Genomic DNA, 19949 nt, shown 5'->3' with positions numbered 1-19949 from the left:
TGTTTTGAGATACCTCTGTCTGTTCCTTTTCTACTGTTGGGAAATATCTAATCAAGATCCTCTTAGCAGCAAGTAAAAAAGCAATCACGCTGGTGCCAGCAGGACCCACCAACGAAAGATCAATGGATGGACATTATTGAGGAACTGTATGCTATGGAAAAACTAACATTCATACTTAGACTACAAGAGGATAAATTCTATAAAAAGTGGGAAAAGTGGAATCTCTTCTCTCAGCCTAGCGATATTGCAATAGGATTTCATTGAATGTTTTTTGTAATATGAAAAATGCAGCCTTTTTTCTTTTACTTTTTGTCTTTTTCTTTTCTTTTTCTTTCCGTATAGTCTTGTCAGTTGTTTTTTTCTTGTCTGTTCTTCCTTCAATAAAAATTAAGTGAAAAAAAAAAAGAATATAGACAACATAACTCAACAAGTGATGGCATTGTGGATGATGTCGTGTACACTGGCGTACCCGAGGTGGAGTGGGTGGCGGTGTGTTTGACGGAGACAGAGCGAGGGGTTTTGAGAGGGAAGAGGTGAGAGAGGATCTTGCGGGTGTGGACCTTCTGCACCTCACACCCAAAGCCTTCAGAGTAGCTGTGAAAAAACCCACAAGGAAGAGATGTCAGCATGAATAGACCCAATATTAAACCACTTCAACACAGTCTAGACCAGCGATCTTCAAGGTTGTTGTTTTTTCCCTTAGCCGAGATAGAGGGATTTAATACATAATATTGTATTCAATTGTGTTTTCACAGATTCATAGACCTCAGTGTATGTTGGATTCATGTTAATGTCCATTTTCAAGACAATAATTAGTAAACCTGACCTTTCATTTACCCACTTAAACTGTCAATAATAATAATAAGTAAACTTGACCTTTTACTGTACTTTTTTCCCTCTACACCAAACCTCTTTGGCAAAAATACCCCATCTACAAGCTCACAACGCAGGCGTTGTGAACGGAGGCTAGTGTTTTCGAATTCGCCGTGGTGCATCCAGCTTTGTCGGGCATCCAGCTTTGTGTGTGTGTGTGTGTGTACATGTTCCATCTAACTGTACCTGTCAGATCGTATCATCAGCAGGCAATGCAGCAGGCAGGTGACAAAGACCATGTTGGCATTGTACGTTGCCATGACAACATCCCAGCGCGCCACAATGACCCGCAGCGTCCTGGTGACCACTTCCCGTTCCGCCGGGGAACGTCGAGGGTGGGACAGGAAGTAGAGCAACACCTTGTTGGTGCACGAGTACAGGGTGGATATCGTCCTCTCCTTCAGCGACTGGCCTTTCTCCAGAGCCTAGGAAAAATATGGGTTTTATTATAAATTAACTATGTTCAGAATCAACTTTATTGTCACACCACAGTTTTACAAGTAAATAAAGTAAAACGTGTGTGACATTTGTTTTCGTGCATAGTTCCCATCGTGTCATTTTCTGTACCCCTTCATAGTAGAGGTATGAACAAATCAATGTAATATATTGTAAAGGATTCTTAATAGGACTGGTTGTTAAAGTTCCCTAAATATTCAGCACAACAATTGAATGGATTGGAGATGACCCTTTATACTAACTGTATGCGATAGTTGCAGCCGTAGTTCATAGCATGCGTGCGGTAACAGGTCAAGTGGTCACCTTGGACATCTGGGCATCTCAATGTAAAAAAAATTGGCTATTTTGTCCAAAATGTAAAACAAAAATACAATATTTGGTCAAAAGAAATGTTAAAAGAAAGTACAGATGATCATTATATGCTTAAACATTTGACAATTAAGGTCTAATATTGCTACAAATTGCTGCAAAACCTGTATATCCAGTTATTTTGAGGCATAAACAATCAATTGAAGGATAAAATTAAGTCTGATAATGATGTACCGTGCATGTTAATTGTCTCCACCAGCCGAAGGCATGGGGGAGAGTATGTTTTGCACTCCGTCCGTCCGTGTGTCCGTCCGTCCGTGTGTCCGTGTGTCCGTGTGTCCGTCCGTGAGCAGCTAATCTCGGCCACCGTTAACCCGGTCGATGCCAAATTTTGCACACACACTCCCTGGATGCCAACCATGAACCTCTGCCCCAAACTTTCCAGAACGGCCTGTTATAGCGCCACCAGGAGGCCGCTTTGTGCAAAACAAGTTTTTGCACAGTACACCTACAGATTGTGTCCAAACATCACGCAAATTGGTACACAGTCTCTCTAGAGCCATTCAACCAAACCGGTCTTTCAGATTTCTCAGACTCCATCCTGATTGGTTAAGATTGGCTTCCAAAATTCACAGGAGTGCTCAGTTTCAAACAAAATGCTGCAAATCATGAACACATCGCGTGATTTCCGTGAAATTGTGCACCCACATTCCCACTAGGCCGAGGACGAAATGCCACATGAACAATTTCAACTCAGCCTCAAGGTGGCGCTATAACTGGCCGAAAAGTGTTTTTACCTCTAACTGCACGGATCTGTGGATAACTTTGTATGCCAACTCCCTAGAGGCCAAGGAAAAACCTTTGCCTGGAATTTTTCACATCTGCTCTTTATAGCGCCACCAGGAGGCCGACATATGTAAAACACATTTTCTATTATTACTCCTTCACATTTTATCCAAATTTCACGCAAATCGGTACACATGATCTCCATAGTCATGTGATCAAGACAGGTTTGTTTGATTTCTCATATTCCATCCTGATTGGCCACGATTGGCTCCTACAGTTTTCAGGAGTAGCAAATGGCCACAACTCCTCAACGCAGCGTCCGATTGCGATGAAACTGTGCACGCATATTCCCACTAGGCTGAGGAAGAATCCTGGTGGAGACCTGTGCCGATTGGCACTTTATCTAGTTTATTTCATTTTTTTCATTTTGGACAAAATAGCCAACTTTACATCGAGGTAGCCTAGATGTCCAAGGTGCCCACTTGACCGGTATCGGGGCGGCTCTCACCACCACTATCTTTTTTCGTCAAATACGTTTTAGAACAGGTTAAAGAAAAAATTAAATAAAATAAAAGAGAAAACGGACAAAAAGAAAAGCCTGAATCCCTCCCACCCATACTGCTCAGTGACACTGCGTAAAATAAAGTAGTAAGATGGAATGCTGTCATGGAAAACATTTGAAATGCTGTTGATGATAGACAGTCAACCACATCAGTGGTATCCTGTCCGTTTAGGTGCTTACTGTATATTCAAGTAACGGACGAGGGGCTGCAGGGCAGCCAAACCTTATCAAAATGGTCTCTCTTTCTTTCTTTTTTAAGAAGAACCGTAGTCTCTCGAGGTGAACTCACCACCACTATCTGATCGGTCAGGAATGTGAGCAGGCTGTCGGGGTCCGCCAGCAGCATGCCTCCGTACAGTCTCTGGACCAGTGTCTTACTGAAGTGAGCCACGTTCTCCATGAGGGTGACCGTCTGGCCTTCACAGTCTGAGAAGAGAAAAACAGACCTCAGACCAGATTCTACTAAATGTCTTCGAAAATCATGACAGGTATCAGGAAATATGATTCTCAATCTATCTCATGTCAAGGAACCCAAAGATTATATATAATTGGCCACCGACCGGCATCTGAAAATATGTTTTTCACCCCCCCCCCCCCCCCCACTCCAGAAGCAAAGATATGAGTTAAAAACGTTGGCTGTGAAAGAATATATATTCAAAGATTTGCACACGTTTTCAAGATTAAAAAAAAAAAAAAACAGATCTACAAGCTTGTAAATCTGGACAGAAAAGGTGAAAATGTTTGCCACATAATTATCATTAAAATGGTACAGTTTGGCTATGGCCTCACGGCGGCCACCAGAGACTCAGAGTGGTTCCCAGGCAGGCGAGGTATACCTTGTGGGTTGAGGTGGGTGTTGTTCTCGTTCTCCAGGCTGATCATGTGGATGATGTCCATGAGGAACTCCAGCAGCTCCGTCTGATAGCTCTGCTGCTGCTCCAGCGAAGCCTCGCCTGGGGAGAACTATACAGTACAGCACCCGTTTATGAGCCAAATCTCTCTGCCAAACATAGGCGGTCTATTCTACGTACATGACGCATTATGAGCTGGTAGAACGGCTAATTTGGGTTCATGTTCACCCTGGAATATGGATGCTGACATTGCTGAGTGCTGGGTTTCAAGTGGTTAGTTTATTTAAAAGAAGTATTTTAGTTGGTATACATTGTCAAACGTCCTGTTCTTCCTTGTGTTTTATACTCGGAGGAAGCTATTAGAGATATATCTTGTGTGTGTGTGTATGTGTGTGTGTGTGTGTGTTTAGACCAACAGTACAGAAGACCTCTTCTTTCTAGCAGTGCATGATTTAATCATGAAATAGCAGTTACTGTAACACATACATTAACTGAGCAAAGAGTGACACCAACTGGACAGAGCCAGTATTACAGCCAGCGAACAGCCCTTTTCAATGGGGGGAGTAGGCTAAGAATTCATAATGTGAATTTTAAAACAAGGCAATGTAGATTGGCAGACATTTGGCAATGGTAATGTACATTGTAAACGAACACAAACTAATGTAGTGAAAAGTTAAAAAATTATGATTGTTTCACAATCTTTTAATTGTTTTTTTGTCACATCTGAACATGCACATTGCAGTGTGCAGAAAGTGCAGAAACAGAAAAGAAATAAGCTATCAATGCACAGAACCATAGCAAGTGCTAATAACAGTAACAAATACACACATCACACACTTGTCAAGGACACCCAAATTATATATTTGTTCATGGACTGCCATTTGAAAAGATGTTGAGCCAGGAACCCAGGAACCATCATGGCCCATAGCACTTACCCTACCCCCTTAGATAGCACTTCTGTAGACTTAGATAGCATTTGATACAGACTTATAGCATGTTATCTAGACAGCACTATAATTGCATTGAATATAGTCATAGCACGACATAGTACATATGTATAGCATAGTAGTATATATGTATAGTTTATATGTATAGTTTCATTATATAGATATTCCACTGTTACTTTCTTAGCTTACGCATGTTTCATGATAAATGCTTTTATGTGATGTATTCCCATGCTTTTTGTTCTTGCTTAATGTAAGTCGCTCTGGATTAAGAGCGTCTGCTAAATGCCTAAATTGTAAATTGTAAATTGTAACCCCAATTAGAGAAGACTGCACTTTATGCAACGCATTGTGAGCTAGTAGATCTGCTATTTTCAAAAGATTATCATACATTTGCAAACTTTAAATGGGACATACTGCACAATAAGTACTTTTGGGAGGGAACCCCTTTTGGTGTTTTAACTAAGCATTATGTTATACTTTAGCTATTGAAAAATAGCAGATCTACAACCCCTTTTGGTGTTTTAACTAATCATTATGTTATACTTTAGCTATTGAAAAATAGCAGATCTACAACCCCTTTTGGTGTTTTAACTAAGCATTATGTTATACTTTAGCTATTGAAAAATAGCAGATCTACAAGCTCGTAGCGCGCCACTCGGTGGCGCGCTACGAGCTTGTAGGTCTGCTATTTTTTTTTTTATCGTGAAAATGCGGCACAAATCTTTGAATATATATTCTTTCAGAAGACTTATTTTGTTTAATTTCAACGTCAGGCCTAAATGGGTTAAGTACATTTTGAAGCCAATACTTTTGTACTTTTCCTCAAGTAAATGTATGTCTACATTGCGGTATGGATACTCACCGCCAGTAGCTGCAACAGAGGGTGTGTGCCGTTGTTGTTGGCGGGAACGTTGAGGAGGCTGTCCATCAGCAGGATACGCATGAAGTCACACACCTGCTTCCTGGCCGGGTGACTTGACGACGCGGACGCCGCCTCGTCGTCTTCCTCCTCGCTCCCCCCCAGACCAGGCTCCGCCCCCCCGTACTGAGGGAAGGAGGGGGGACAGAGGCGTCATGTCATTCAAATAATTAAGAACAGGTTTTTTTCCTTTTGTTTTTAATGACAGGACGTTGATGATGCGCTCCTGCGATCGCATAATTTACGGCATAATCCGGCTAATAGCGCAGATTATGCAGTGGTCTATTTTTATTTTTCAAAAAGTGCGTATAAATCGCCAAACTTCCCGCATGTTTCACAACTTCCTGCATATTTCACCGTATAAAAATCTAACGAAATCCTGCATATTTCACAACACGCATTTCTCATATAGCCGCATATTTTGCAAATTTCCGCATATTTCACAACTTCCCGCAATTTCACAGCATCAAATCACATATAACCCTGCATATTTCATCGCATAATAAAAATAAGGATTTTAGCCTGCAGAATCAAGGATTTTAGCCTGCAGAATCAAGGATTTTAGCCTGCATAATCAAGGATTTTAGCCTGCAGAATCAAGGATTTTAGCCTGCAGAATCAAGGATTTTAGCCTGCATAATCAAGGATTTTAAGCTGCATAATCAATGATTTTTGCCCACATTTTTCTGGAGGGTATAATATAGGTGGCAAAAAGTGACCACTTAAAACCTCAACAATAGCAGATTTGGGGGGCCAGTTTGAAAGTGTAATGGTTGCAGAAAGAAAACTAGTGTCTATAAGTATCGTAAAAGTGAAGTAAAATCGCATTGATCAGCAAAAGAATCTTAACCACCAATTTTAACCACTTAAACTTTAGCTGTTGATAATAGCAGATATACAAGCTCATACGAGCTACGAGCTTGTAGATCTGCTATTTTTGAAAAACCGTGAAAATGTGGCTCAAATCTTTGAATAGATATTATTTCACATCGAACGTTTTTAACTCAAATCTTTTGCTTCTGGGGGGTCCGACTCCCTGAAAACTGTAACTTGTAGAACCTGGTCTCATTTTTCTTTTACTCCATTTTTATCCCACGATATGCAACCCATTTTTTCACCCAGTGTCAATTATCTAATGTAATCCTGGGCACTACACTTCCTCTGCCACCCTGGGGAGGGCAGCGGACTGACCTCATGCATCCTTCTATGCATGAGGAGTCAAAGCTGCTTCTTTTCACCTGACAGGGGAGAGTTTCCCCGTGTGACAGAGCAGCCGCTGTCAGAGTAATATAACAAATCCACATTCATTGTATAGTTTCTGTATGGTATGTGTAACAGGTTGATTCTCAGTCCCACAGAAGGTGCACATTCTGCTGTGACATGTGAATTAATATACTTGTGTTTATCTATGCAGATGCTGTAGTTGGGAAGCTGCCTTGATGGCCTGAAGAGAGCTCTGATTGCTTGTGTTGTTAAATGCCTTGTGATTCGCTGACTGCTTAGCCAGGGGTGGAGTCAGGAGTCTATATAGAGGGGAAATGGCTCAGTAGAGATTCTGCTGTCATGGGGAGAGGTTGACACCAATACCTCTCTGTTCAACTTAAGTTGTGTTATGTTGTTTTGAGTTTCTTTTCTTTACTTATTTCACTTATGTTGCCTCATGTCCAATCTGTCATTTTTAAGGTTTTATTACTGACAAACAGCCGATCCACAATCCCACTTGGTAAGGTAACAAGAAGACTCACTCCGGTGCGTGCCCGTCTTTCCTCCCGGAATTTTCCCCAGTGAACAATTTAGTATTATTTAGTGTAAGGTTTTGCCCCCTCAAATGGTCAGATAATCCCCACATATCCTACAACAACTTCTGTGAACAGACTTCACTGTAGTAGCTTTTCATAAATTATATTTGTACTTAGGCTGTTCTGCTGTCATGAAAGTTTATAGTTAGAGAAATTCAAAATCCAGCCGTCTGCTGTCCAGCCTCTCCCACCCCTCACTGGGGAAAATTCTGGGAGGAAAACAGAAACGGGGTGAGTCTTCTTGTATTCCTTGGTAACACCCTGGCCGGACATAGCGTGTGGAAGGAACACGTTATTCCAACCAGTTCCTTTCCCCTCCATCAGGCGGGGAAGGGGAGGTAGTTTAGAAACCAGGATTACTGCATGTTTTTTGTGAGGGTACCGACCCTAGGCGCTAGGTAGGGTAGGTACCCTAAAAAAACATGCAGTAATAGGGCCTAGGGGACACGGGGAGAACATCGCGGAAGAGAGAACACGCCCCCAGCACCAACAGTGTCCCCAGCAGGAATCAAACTCGGGACCTTCTAGCTGTGAGGTGACGGCACTATACCGACTGTGCCACCGTGCCCCTTGGTCTCAGGTTTGAATGGGTTAAAACGCGAAAGAAAAAGCACGAGTAGCAAGACAGCGGTTAGTCCGAACCTGGGATGCGTCCAGGGGGTAGACGACGGCGGCCAGCGTGTGGAGGAACTCCAGCGATGCCCACAGCGGCTCTCTGGGACACAGGCTGTGGAGCAGACACAGGAACTGCATCACGCTCCCTGGGAACTGCAACTCCCATGATGCATCATCATCATCATCGTTCACGGACAACCTCTTCCCAGAAGGGATAGGCTGTCACCACCGACCATGCAGGAGAGATGAAAACACAAGAGAGGTTTATGTTTGTGACTTTTTAACTTCACCGCTTCAGAGTGTCGCATTATACAACAGGTCGTATACCTGATTGGTTGAAGTAGCCATCTAGCTGTGCTTAAACGAGCATAATGGAACACCTAATCAAGACATCAAAATCAGCTGTGCTGATCTCTCAGAGCAGAGCCGACTGGGTTGCTATGCTAGCGATTTTATTGGGTCATTTGGTCTAGTGGCCACATCTTTCATTAAATGTGTTTTTTTTAGTGAATATCTTAGTTATATAACGCAGAGGTAAAGCACACTCTCTCTTGTAATATTGCTTAACCGACTGCTGGTCAGTCAGGGGGGCCTGTTTCAATTGAAACGGCTGAAACATACATACTGTAAGGTCATACCTAAGTAAGACCATACATAAGGCCAACAGAAACATTGGCTCCTTGCCACCCGGATGGCCCTTCCTTCTGACCAGTTCTTACCTGAGAGATGATGGTTCGGACTAGTTCCAACAGAATAGCCGCCACCTCGGGACAGAGCTTGTGAGCGCTGGCGTCTACCTGGCCGTCAATCACAGACTGTAGGACGCTGTCCAAATTCCCCTGCGGGTGCAGACACAACCTAATGATGATGACGATTAACGTTGTCGTCGGGCATAAAACCTCTCATAAAACCCCTACTTGTTCTACAGCGTCACATGAAAGCATAAAAAGTACCAGGTCCACAAGCAGAAGCAATGTGTCGCTTCATTTAGCCATTTCTCATTTTGAATCCTGAACACTAACAGTTTTGGACATTTGGGGTTTCCGTCCGAGACGATACGCAACTTGTTTATTTTGTACAGATGTGCCGTTTGAGAATTTCTCTGGTCGTGCCATTGGCCAATCAGTAGATTGTCAGTGCATTATCAGAAACAGAACGTCGTCAGTGAGAAAGGAGGCCGGGTCCTTTGCCAACATGTACTATGTTAATTCTATTCAGTTTCCCTGAATAGATAGAGTTCCTCTGCTGGACAACTTCTTTTCAGTAGCAAAGCAGTAGAATTAGCCAAGGCCAAATCAGTGAATAAAATCTGCAGGGGAAAACATGCATTTTCAGAAAACCTTCTGGGAAAACATCAGGAAAGCGCGACGAGTTGAAAAGGCACATCTGTATATCATGTTTATCCCATTTTGGGCGGGAACCCCTTTTGGTGTTAGCATTATGTTATGCTTTAGCTATTGAAAAATAGCAGATCTACAAGCTCATAGAGCTGGTAGGTCTGCTATTTACACACACACCTCTGCAGATGGGCTGGCCGTGGTCCCCAGGAGCAGAGCTGCCAGCGCTCCATACACCTGGGGCAGGTGACACTGGCTGACCAGCAGCTCCAGCAGAACATGGAAGCCTGGACATGTGGAGCCGAGGCACTCGTAGGACCAGGAGTCGTCTCGCAGGTTGTCTAGTGGTACAGCGTATACAAGAATAAAATAAAACACTTAGTGAATACTTGTATAAACGTAACCTTACTAGATAAATTTGCTCCTGGGTGCACACAGGTCTCTCTCCGCCAGGCCAGGTAGGTTATAGTGTGGGCCAGCATTGTATGGATTTATTGCAACATAAAGTCGATTTCCTTGGCCTAGTGCCATGTGCATGCAACGTTTCACGGCAATTAGACGATGCGTGAAACGTGATTCATGGTTGTGTGCCAATTTGCATGTTGTTTGTACAAAATCAGTAATGTAAAAAAAAAAAGGATCACCTGTTTTCTAGACCAGAAATCATACAGGCTGGGCCAAGCTAGTGTCGAAGTGAACCCTTAATTGCTCCTAATGCACCATTTACCAGTTTATACAGACTGGCAAGGTGCACAAACGGACATGGGCGAAGGCATATTCTGGTCCACGCCTTGTAAAAAATGTACTTGCCACTGCGGTGTATAATACTGCACCGTTACGCACCCATGATGACAAAGGGTTCGTCCATGCCGTCCACCAGGGTCCCTGGCAGAAGGCCCTCTCTGAAGCCGTCCTGCTGGCTCGGACTGGACAGCAGGTGTGTGAGCAGCGCCAGGGCCGGCCGCACGGTGGACTGGTGCAGGTGACCCTGTAGGAACAGCAGGAACCAGTCCCTGCCCAGGGTCTGGAACAGGTCTTTCTGATGCCTACACGAGGAGGAACAAGCATAGAGTTATATATATATATATATATATATATATATATATATATGAGACTGGACAACCCCAAACCCAGCCATTTATTTCAACGGAAGTTACTCAGTGGCGTTTGAAGGACCCAGAAGACGCTGTACTTCTGCATTTTCTTGATTTGGACACCAAAGATTTGGTGTAAGTGCTAACTCGCCTTGAACGAGCGCTCCGTGTTAAACCCCAGCTGCGCGCTAATTTGCTCATGCTATAAGCACGGGCAAACTAAACCGCCCACCTGCAGTTCCAGCTTTGGCCAGTAGAGTGGTGGCGGCTTCAGCGTTGGCCAGCCGCTCCGGAGGCTTGGGAACAAGCGGGAATCACTTCAATTTCCCATAGGCAGTGGTTCTCTCAATCTGTGGGCCGTATTGAAAAGTGGGCCCCCGAATAATTGGCAAAACAGACTGTAGCGATAATAACAATCTGAGAATCCCGTCGGCAAATAACCGAAAAACAGCGACCCCTGTCTATGATAATAATAACATTAATATCGCCTCTGTCGGGTGGAAACCTCATAATGTCCAAATGTGGTACTTTTCAGGATTCAAAATAGCAGATCAAGTAGGGCATTCATTTATGAGAAAAACAAAAAGTTAGAATATGGAGATAGACAACAATAACAACAATAATAATAATAATTTTGTTAAAAGGTTAAAACTCGACATTCATTGCTCAATTATTGTGTTTGTTCAGTAATAGGTGTCTCCTTGTCTCTCTGAATCTTTAATAAAAGAAAATGCATTTTCGGGTGATTCACCAATTTCATCGAATTAGGAAAGAGAACCCATACAAATACATCAAGGAGACCCCCGGGCAGACCAGGGATGAGATGGAGGGATTAATTTTCCAACATTTCCGGACTGTTATAGTGTTAATTTTCCCTTTCTTATCTTTATCTTCAATCCTTTTTTAATTGCATGTCTGCATTGAATTTTCTTTATTCAAGGTCCCAGGAAGACTAGAGGCTCATTCGTATTATGTCTCTATTGGGGATAACAAACACAGAAATTAACATAAACACTCTATAACAATGATTAATATGGGAATATAAAACCATTTAACACTCATTAAAAAAAAAGAATATTACTTTCACCTTTTAAAGAGAAACACAGCTCTAGTTTAAACCACAGCATCCATACCGTGGGGAAAGCTTTGGCAAAAGAATAACAGATCAGAAAAGACCCTGGGGGACTGGTCAATTTAAGAAGTAACTCACTCTGGGGTCAAAGGGTCGTGTGAGGTCAGGAGGTCACAGAGAGAGAGTAACAGCTGGTTCCTGATCCAAACGGGAGAGGCTAGATCCGAGCTCTGCACTACACAGGACACACACACACTGTATGATCATCACTCACACCATTGATCATTTAGTCCAAAAGACTAAAAGACTACCATTTTTATATTTAATCGACAAAGACTAGACTAAGAATAAACAATTCCAGATGACTAAACTAAACTATATGGTGTGATATTCAAAAGAAGACTAAATCTGAATTTGCTGTCAAAATTAACACTGACTGACACAAGACGCCTTCAGCTTAAAGGCTTAAAACCCTTTCAGAGTAGACGTTAAAATGTGAAATATCCCTTTATTTTATAATCCATCACGCAAGGTTGTCGCTTACCAAAAAAGTGTCACGAGTACATTAGGGCTTTCTGTGACTTTGAATGAATGTTTGAGGGTATTGTGAAGGTGTGTAATGTTTGAGCGGTCAGGGTGTCTGGGGGTTTTATTGTAATAAGTGTACTGTATGTGCTATCCTCAGTGTGGGGGTATTACTGTAATAAGTGCACTGTACCTGTGCTATCCTCAGTATGAACCCTGTCAGACACTCCGCAGCTTTCACTTTCACCAGCAGGAGGCAGCGTGTAGACCAGGAACAGCCCGATCCTGAAACAAACACGAAACGCACCACAGCTATAATTCCAATGATAGCTCTGGCCGATAGCGACCAACATCGCAATACTGCATTTCCACAATGTTAATGTGATACCTGTACACAATACAATCCCTGAAACATGTACAGACACTTTTCACACACTTCTTTTCACCTTTTCCGGAAAAGCCTCCCCGCCCTTTGTCGTGCATTATTATTAACATTGAAATTATAATAATTTATCTCGACAAACAAAATATCTCGAGAACCGTCTCACGTATCGACTTCAAACGTGGCGTGTGTATCACAGAGGGCCCAAGGGTACATTCTTTTAAATGGAAATGGAAGACCATTACAGATCTTTTTTTGTTGTTGATCCAAGACTGTAGCTAAAATGTTCAACCGCTCTGTTGTGTGTTGTCAGTGTAAAAGGCCTTATATAAACCTCTAAGGCAGGGTGAGCAGTGTGTGAGTGTGTGTGTGTGTGTGTGTGTGTGTGTGTACCGTGATATGTCCAGGGTGGTAAAGTGAGCCTTCAGCAGGCGTGTGATGATGCAGGAAGTTAGTTGAACCTTCCTAACGGTCACGCCGGGATCACAGAGCTGGTACAGCAGCTTAGACAGCAGGCCCACACTGTGCATGGACGCCGCTGCACTCCCACTGTCACCACTAGGAGGACATGGGAGAGAGAGAGAGAGAGAGAGAGAGAGAGAGGGAGGGAGAAAGATAAGAAAGAGAGGGAGAGAGAGAGCATGAATATCAATCACAGGCCCTTTCTGAAACCAGTCCCTTGACTTGAAGTGCTCTCGGGAGGTTCCCTCGTCAGGAAGTGCCCCTCCAGCTGAATCAAGTTCCCTTGATTAGGGTGCTGGGTATAAAAAACTGTTTGGAAATACACTCGCCCTCCTTGTGCAGAAACAGGAAACAGACACCATTCGTTGCCATGGTTACCATCTTGCAAATGTGTATTGCATCGTGTAGGCTAATGTGTGACATGTGGATTTCATTAATATGGAAAAAGGAAATACAGCGTGACTGTCAAAAATGACATGTCATAGGCCTATACATCCATGGGGTTTATAAATCATTGTTAAAAGTTGTTTTGTTTGTGTGGTTTAATTTATAGTTTTTCACGGTGGGGTAAATAAAGAGCCCTTGTGAACATCAGTTGGAGCGTTGCCTATTCTGCATCAGATGAAGATTGTTTAGGAGGAGTTTATTTATCAATTATTTGTGGTGGTACTTACATTTGTAGGTCGCGGTTTCCATGCGGACAGAGAGCAGGGCTGCACAAGGCAATCGAGTCTAGATCGGCACAGACTCGCTCTTGAGGGCTTTATAAACCACTTCCACTCAAGGCTGCTTGGTTTCGGACGACACTTAATATGGCGCAGCCTCGCGTGAACGCGCATATCGAGGGCAAGTGTGTAGGGCGAGTGGCAAGGAGCTGGTTTCAGAAAGGGGGACAGTCTCTTCACACAGACAGGAAACGTAATCCAGCAATCCAAGCCGTCAGTCACGGCGCCCCCTACAGCGGTGGAAGACTCTGCGCTACTACATTCCTTTGACCGTTTGTTGTGGTACGTTTCCGTGACAGCGTTGACAGGGGCACTCACAGCAGACGTCGACAGAGCTGCCGATAAGATCTGTCTAGTCGGCAACTCCTCCCGAACAACAGGCTTCTTGTTGTCTCTACTCGGCTGCATTGTGTCAGCCTTTTAGACATCATGTCATGTGAATCTGTTTAGTGTGCTATCGCTCTGCCTCATATTGTCGCTGTCGGGGCAAAAAACCTTATTATTTCCCCCCCCCGTAAATTAACGCCCTACGACGCATGATCATATTAAAGCCTCACACAAAAGCATCAAAAGTAGCAGATCCACAAGCTCGAAATGCGAAGCAAAGCACCGCGTTTTGATCTTGTGGATCTGCTACTCTTGATGCTTTGAATATGAATCGTGAAAAGTCTAAGTTTTGGACATAATAATGTTTCCACCCAACAAGATATGCAATTGTGCATGTTCTAATGATGTGGTTGGGTGTCCTTGAGGGGGAGTTCAAGGCGACCCCAGGTAAATGATTGGTTGTTAGGAACCAAATGGACCCTTATGGGTCTGTAATTCTTTGGTTCCCCATAGAGGAAAATCGTTTTACCTTTGAGACCACAACCTACCCGTGACCTAATGCATATCAAACTGCAATAAATATAACATAACAAAGGTTGAGAAGGGTGGACGTTACCTTGATGATTTCAACATTTCAGAAAAGTGATTTAGAACTGACAGGTCCAGATTATCTGGTGTGTTTTGCCACACCTGAAAAAAAGGAGGAGAGAGAGATTTTGTTTTTAAATTGACATTCAAGCATGTTATGTGGGGAAAAAATTTAATCCTATTCTGAAGGCTGGTCACATTGATTTCAGAGCTCACAACTCTACTTAGTTTATCAGTTTAATTCAGTGGTTCTCAAAGTGGGGTCTGGGGACCCTCATGGGGTCGTTGAGGTGGTTCCAGGGGGTCCCCAGCAAAATGTGTTAATACAGCATCACAATCATTTCAACTACATTATCCATAGCCACAAAGGGAACATGAGAAAAAATAAAGGGAAGCTCCGCACACTCAGATCACAATCAATGTATTTATTTCGCAAGCTTTCGGTCTACTGACCTTCTGCCTGAAGAAAGTCAGAGTGTGCGAAGCTTCCCTTTATTTTTTCTCATGTTCCCTTTGTGGCTCCAGCACCTCACTAAAGTTTTTTTCAGCGGATGAGCGGTTCTTTTTACATACTGTACGCTGGCTATTAAAAAATAGCAGCTCGCAGCGCGTCACTTCGTATTCTGTGGCCAAATACACATTATACATTTTTACTTGAAAAAGTTTGATAACCACTGGTCTTAACACATTCTACGTAGTTTATGTGTACATTTATACTATGCCTAATACCTCCAGGTTACACAGCAGGGCCTGGAAGGCTGGCGTGTTGGGAAGGCAGACGGGGCCAGAGAGCAGCTCCAGCGAGCTACACATGTAGAGAACCAGCTGGAACGTTCTGCTGCTCACCAGAACACTCTTCATCTTCAGCAGGAAGGAGAGCAGCTGTCGTAGAGAGAGGTTGTACAGTTAATACATTTTTAAAATGTTTGAAAATGACAGTTTTCTGAAAAAGCTAAGTTTCTATGTCAGTCGTTTCTATAGCAGACCTACAAGCTCGTAGCCCGGCACTCAGTGCCGCGCTATGAGCTTGTAGATCTGCTATTTTTCAATAGCTAAAGCATAACATAATATGCTAACACCAAAAGGGGTTTCTGCCAAAAATGGGGTAACACATCCTGCACACATGTTATGATTTTGGGGTATCGCTGCCTAAAAAGGTTGAGATTGAGAACCACTGCTTTAATGGATGATGTCATTCCACATTATGGTGGGCAGAGTAGAAGAATTAATATATCCCCGTGTTAACTACTCCATCTATTGGTGTAAATAAATTTTGGACAGTGGTGGAAACTAAGTACATTTACTTAGGTACAATTTTGTTCTTTGCTTGAGCATTTCCGATTCCCAATACTTTGTAGATTTGGATTATTATTACAAAACATACAGTATAACCACTTCTATTTTATACATTTGAAAACTTGAAATGGGACATTCTGCGCAATGAGTACTTTTACTTTTGATACTTTAAGTATATTTTGATGCCAATCATTTTGTACTTAAATTTAATTGAATTCCGGACTTTAACTTGTAACAGAGTATTTCTGTACTTGAATCGAATTGAATTCCGGACTTTAACTTTTAACAGAGTATTTATTTTCTATTTTAGAGCATTGATGCTTTTACTTGACCCATTTTGGGCGGGAACCCCTTTTGGTGTTTGAAGCATTATGTTATACTTTAGCTATTGAAAAATAGCAGATGTACAAGCTCTATGAGCTTGTAGATCTGCTATTTTTGAAAAATCTTGAAAATGTGGTACAAATCTTTGAATATATATTCTTTCAGAAGACTTTTATTTTAATTTTTCGACATCAGGCCTTAAGTAGGCTATAACCACTTTTTTCCAGCGCTACATGTTGGAGCCACCTTGTAGCCGTGCATGCGGTCCATCTCCTGCTGCATGGTGGGGCAGGTCTCCATCACAGACACCAGGACCTTCATGGCAGCGTACAGGGAGCCGTCGTCGGGCGCCATGGCCACCAGGCTGAGGATCACCGCGGGCCCGCCCAGGTACAGGAAACCAGTGGCCGCGCTCTTGGGGGTGAAGGCACGCACTCCTGTGAAAACAGGCAGCGTCTGTGAGCTTCACACTATGGCGCTTTCGGCAGCTACCTCCAATTTTAGAACAGAACAGTTTTGGACATATGAGGTTTCCACCCGAAGGAGATGACATAATCTCTAAATTGAAATGCAAAAAAACTAAAACTATAATTGATTAAACCAATTAATTACAGGCTGCATTATTATTATCTGCGGGGGTCCGCTATAACTGCCTCTGTGTCAGTTCCAGCGCAGTAGTTTAGGTAGGAACCAAAATTCTCTAAGGCGGAACTATTGTGTTCTGAGTCAATGAGCATCCTGACTTGAAATGTATTTTTATTTTCCAAAAGAGCTGGAGAGTCGGGCAGACCTCAGTTACTGAACGAACACTCTAGAGCAGTGATTATTACCTTTGGAATAAACTCTTAGGCATGGATTATAGAAAAATGTGTGAAACAGTGTGAAAGGAGCCGCGCACCCACAACAGCACCGTTTCCTCAACACAATATGTAAAAGTATGATGTAATGTAATGTTCATGTTATTAGTAACATTGTTCCTGCTGATTACATACATACAGCCAACCAGGTTAATAAATCGCAGATTGAGGCTTTAACCTTTGCTTTTAAAGCACAAACGCAAATCTTTTGGTCTGGGGGTCTCTCCCATTCACAAGACCTTTTCAGACGGGTGGTCCACAGCCAACACATTTTGGGGGTCCTTGACACAAAAAGGTTCGAGAACTCATATGTATTTACCATAATGGCCGACCAGGGCTGCTCCTATGGTGCGAGCTGTACCGTTGAGGTGTTGACTGAGGTTCCGGGCCAGGAACACAGGGGTGGAGTTATCCCGGGACGTTATGCCCATCTGCAACAACACAACACACACTTGTTCATGTTGGCGCCTAAAACTATGACGATAAAATTTCCTTTTTTTTGCCAATTTTGTCAACAAATGTATGGTCTAGTGGAGAAGAGATCCAGTGCTAGAACTTTGTGACGTGCTGCAAGCTTCTTCTTTTTTTACAATTTAGAAAAATCTTGAAAGTGTTAAAGTATAAAAACAATTTACGCAAATCTTCTCTTCTGGGGGTCCCTGGCATCAATGTGGGGGTCCTTGGCGCGACAACATTTGAGGACTATACGACTTTCCAAGGCATTTCGTAGATGCCTCAGGTCTTAATGGGTTAACCAAACATAATAGACATAATAGGATCGACCTCAAGGCTTCTCCCCACCTAGACCTACCTCTTTGGCAATGAGTCTGCAGTCCACCTCGTTGTAGTCCTCTCTGATCTGCGTGGCGGTGGTGACCGTCGCCACAGAGGGGTTGATCCCAAACGAGATCCTCTCCTCGGGAAGCAGCCTGGCAGGGAGGGGAGGGTCCACCGCGGCCGCTTCGTGGCCTAGCCGGAGGACACACAGACAACCTTTTATGTTCCTTTTATGTTCCGCTAAGGCAAGTAATTCAGTTAATTAATTTAGAAGCAAACCAATTTCCCACAAGCCTTTTTTAGACTACACACCGTTGTCCTATGCAGGAGTTTGAAAGAGCGACAAGAGGCGCCCTCTTGTCTAGATTAAACTGTCGTACCCGTGATGTGGCGCAGAGACAGGAAGTTGCCCAGGTAGGCGGTGCCCTGTGCGTAGATGGCGGCGACGGCCTCGGGGCTCAGGCTGTCCTCCAACAGGTAGGCGGGCCCCGCCCTCCAGAGCAGCGCCGCGTGCTCCTTCCACACGGACGGCGTTCCGATCAGCGCGTACACGTCCACGACGGCCGTGGGGTCCATGGACGCGTAGTGGCCTGGGAACGGCTGGATGTAGCGCATCTATACGGCATCGGGGGACACAGAGGGAGCACGGTTTGTCATGCAGTAACAACCATGGACACGTAGCGCCCTGGGAACGGCTGGATACAGAGGGAGCACGGTTTGTGATGCAGCAACAGTATACCTGACAATCCTTCATTCAGAGCTATCTACTAGTCCACTGTTTCACAATCAGTGGGTCGTCGTGACCCATTTTTATGGACAACATAAAAAAACATTTTCTAAATAAATTAGCAAAATTAAGTGCGAGTGGCACGCTACAAGCTTGTAGATCTGCTATTTTTGAAAAATCCTGAAAATGCGGCACACATCTTTGAATATATATTTTTTCAGAGCAAACTTTAGACCTCAGGCCTAAATGGGTTAAAGGGATAGTTCAGATCTTTTTAACTTAAGCTGTATGAAATACTTGCCGTTAATATAGTGGTTGCAATTGTATTAATTGATTGCCTGAGTCCCGTGGTGGGAGTTCTGCTCTGGTTTTGGTCAATATTAAGTAGTTACGGTCATTTTGTGGGGTGTACTGGGGCCACGCAGTAAAAGTAAATTAATTCAAAAAACGAACGTCATTTGTGTTGTTGACCCATTTCTAAAATATTAGCACAACTTTCGTTCAACTTTGACCCCTCTATCACATGGAACTATTTTTTTGGCGTAGTGATATGGACACAAAAAGCATAGTTCCGTGTGATAGAGGGGTCAAAAATGAACGAAAGTTGCACTAATATTTTTTAAATAGGTCAACAATACAAATTAATTTACTTTTACTGCGTGGCCCCCCTGTACCCCCCACAAAATGACTGGAACTACTTAATATTTCACCAAAATCAGAGCAGAACTCCCACCACGGGACTCGGGCAATCAATTAATAGTGTTGCAACCACTATATTAATGGAAAGTATTTCATACAGCTTAAGTTGAAAAAAATCTGAACTATCCCTTTAAGTGTCTTGCTCAGGGAGTGGGACACTTCGACTTGTAGACTGGGTGAGTCAAGGGTCAAACTGGCAACCTATCGATTCACAGTCCCTGTCAGGTGGAAACATCATGCTGTACAGTATGTCCAAAAAAACTTTTTAGAATTCAAATTAAAAAATAGCAAAACTAGCAGATGGACAAAAACGAAGCGCTGGTGGATCCTGTCTGTGGATCTTGTCCGCATACCTTTGCTGTTCCGACCGTCCTGCCGTTGAGGTACGCCGAGACCCGGCAGCTCTTCTTCAGGTCCTTGGCGAGCACCACGGCCAGGTGGTGCCACTGGCCCGGCACCAGCGCACTGGAGCAGCGGAACCGCACGGAGGCAGGCGGGGAGCTGGGGCTGCTGGACACCTCTGGTTCCATCATATCTGATCCCAACAGGAGCTCACATTGGTGTTCATTTAGACAGCAGATTTTGATTTAATTTTAGTCATACAGTAGTCTAAAAATCACACCCGTGTGAACTGAGTGGT

The 19949-nt window shown here is 43.4% G+C and overlaps 1 protein-coding gene across 5 annotated transcripts in view; it reads right to left on the bottom strand.

Annotated features, from left to right (window-relative positions):
* Window positions 1–19949, bottom strand: part of wdfy4 (WDFY family member 4) — a 111387-nt gene that overhangs the window by 52435 nt on the left and 39003 nt on the right. For all 5 annotated transcript variants that reach the window (XM_083775713.1, XM_083775714.1, XM_083775715.1 and 2 more), the window contains exons 22-40: window positions 19663–19844; window positions 18264–18498; window positions 17918–18075; window positions 17426–17537; window positions 16496–16686; window positions 15359–15511; window positions 14658–14731; window positions 12921–13085; window positions 12339–12430; window positions 11759–11855; window positions 10298–10500; window positions 9635–9795; window positions 8837–8956; window positions 8145–8336; window positions 5647–5829; window positions 3823–3949; window positions 3276–3412; window positions 1060–1298; window positions 470–594 (exon numbers count right to left, since the gene is read on the bottom strand). In XM_083775713.1, the coding sequence (XP_083631839.1) occupies window positions 470–594; window positions 1060–1298; window positions 3276–3412; window positions 3823–3949; window positions 5647–5829; window positions 8145–8336; window positions 8837–8956; window positions 9635–9795; window positions 10298–10500; window positions 11759–11855; window positions 12339–12430; window positions 12921–13085; window positions 14658–14731; window positions 15359–15511; window positions 16496–16686; window positions 17426–17537; window positions 17918–18075; window positions 18264–18498; window positions 19663–19844 (2946 nt within the window). The remainder of the gene's footprint in view (window positions 1–469; window positions 595–1059; window positions 1299–3275; window positions 3413–3822; window positions 3950–5646; window positions 5830–8144; window positions 8337–8836; window positions 8957–9634; window positions 9796–10297; window positions 10501–11758; window positions 11856–12338; window positions 12431–12920; window positions 13086–14657; window positions 14732–15358; window positions 15512–16495; window positions 16687–17425; window positions 17538–17917; window positions 18076–18263; window positions 18499–19662; window positions 19845–19949) is intronic.

The sequence above is a fragment of the Protomyctophum parallelum genome, assembly GCF_964188405.1.
Source record: "Protomyctophum parallelum genome assembly, chromosome: 10".
Lineage (NCBI taxonomy): Eukaryota > Metazoa > Chordata > Actinopteri > Myctophiformes > Myctophidae > Protomyctophum > Protomyctophum parallelum.
This window is presented reverse-complemented; position numbering and strand designations above follow the sequence as displayed.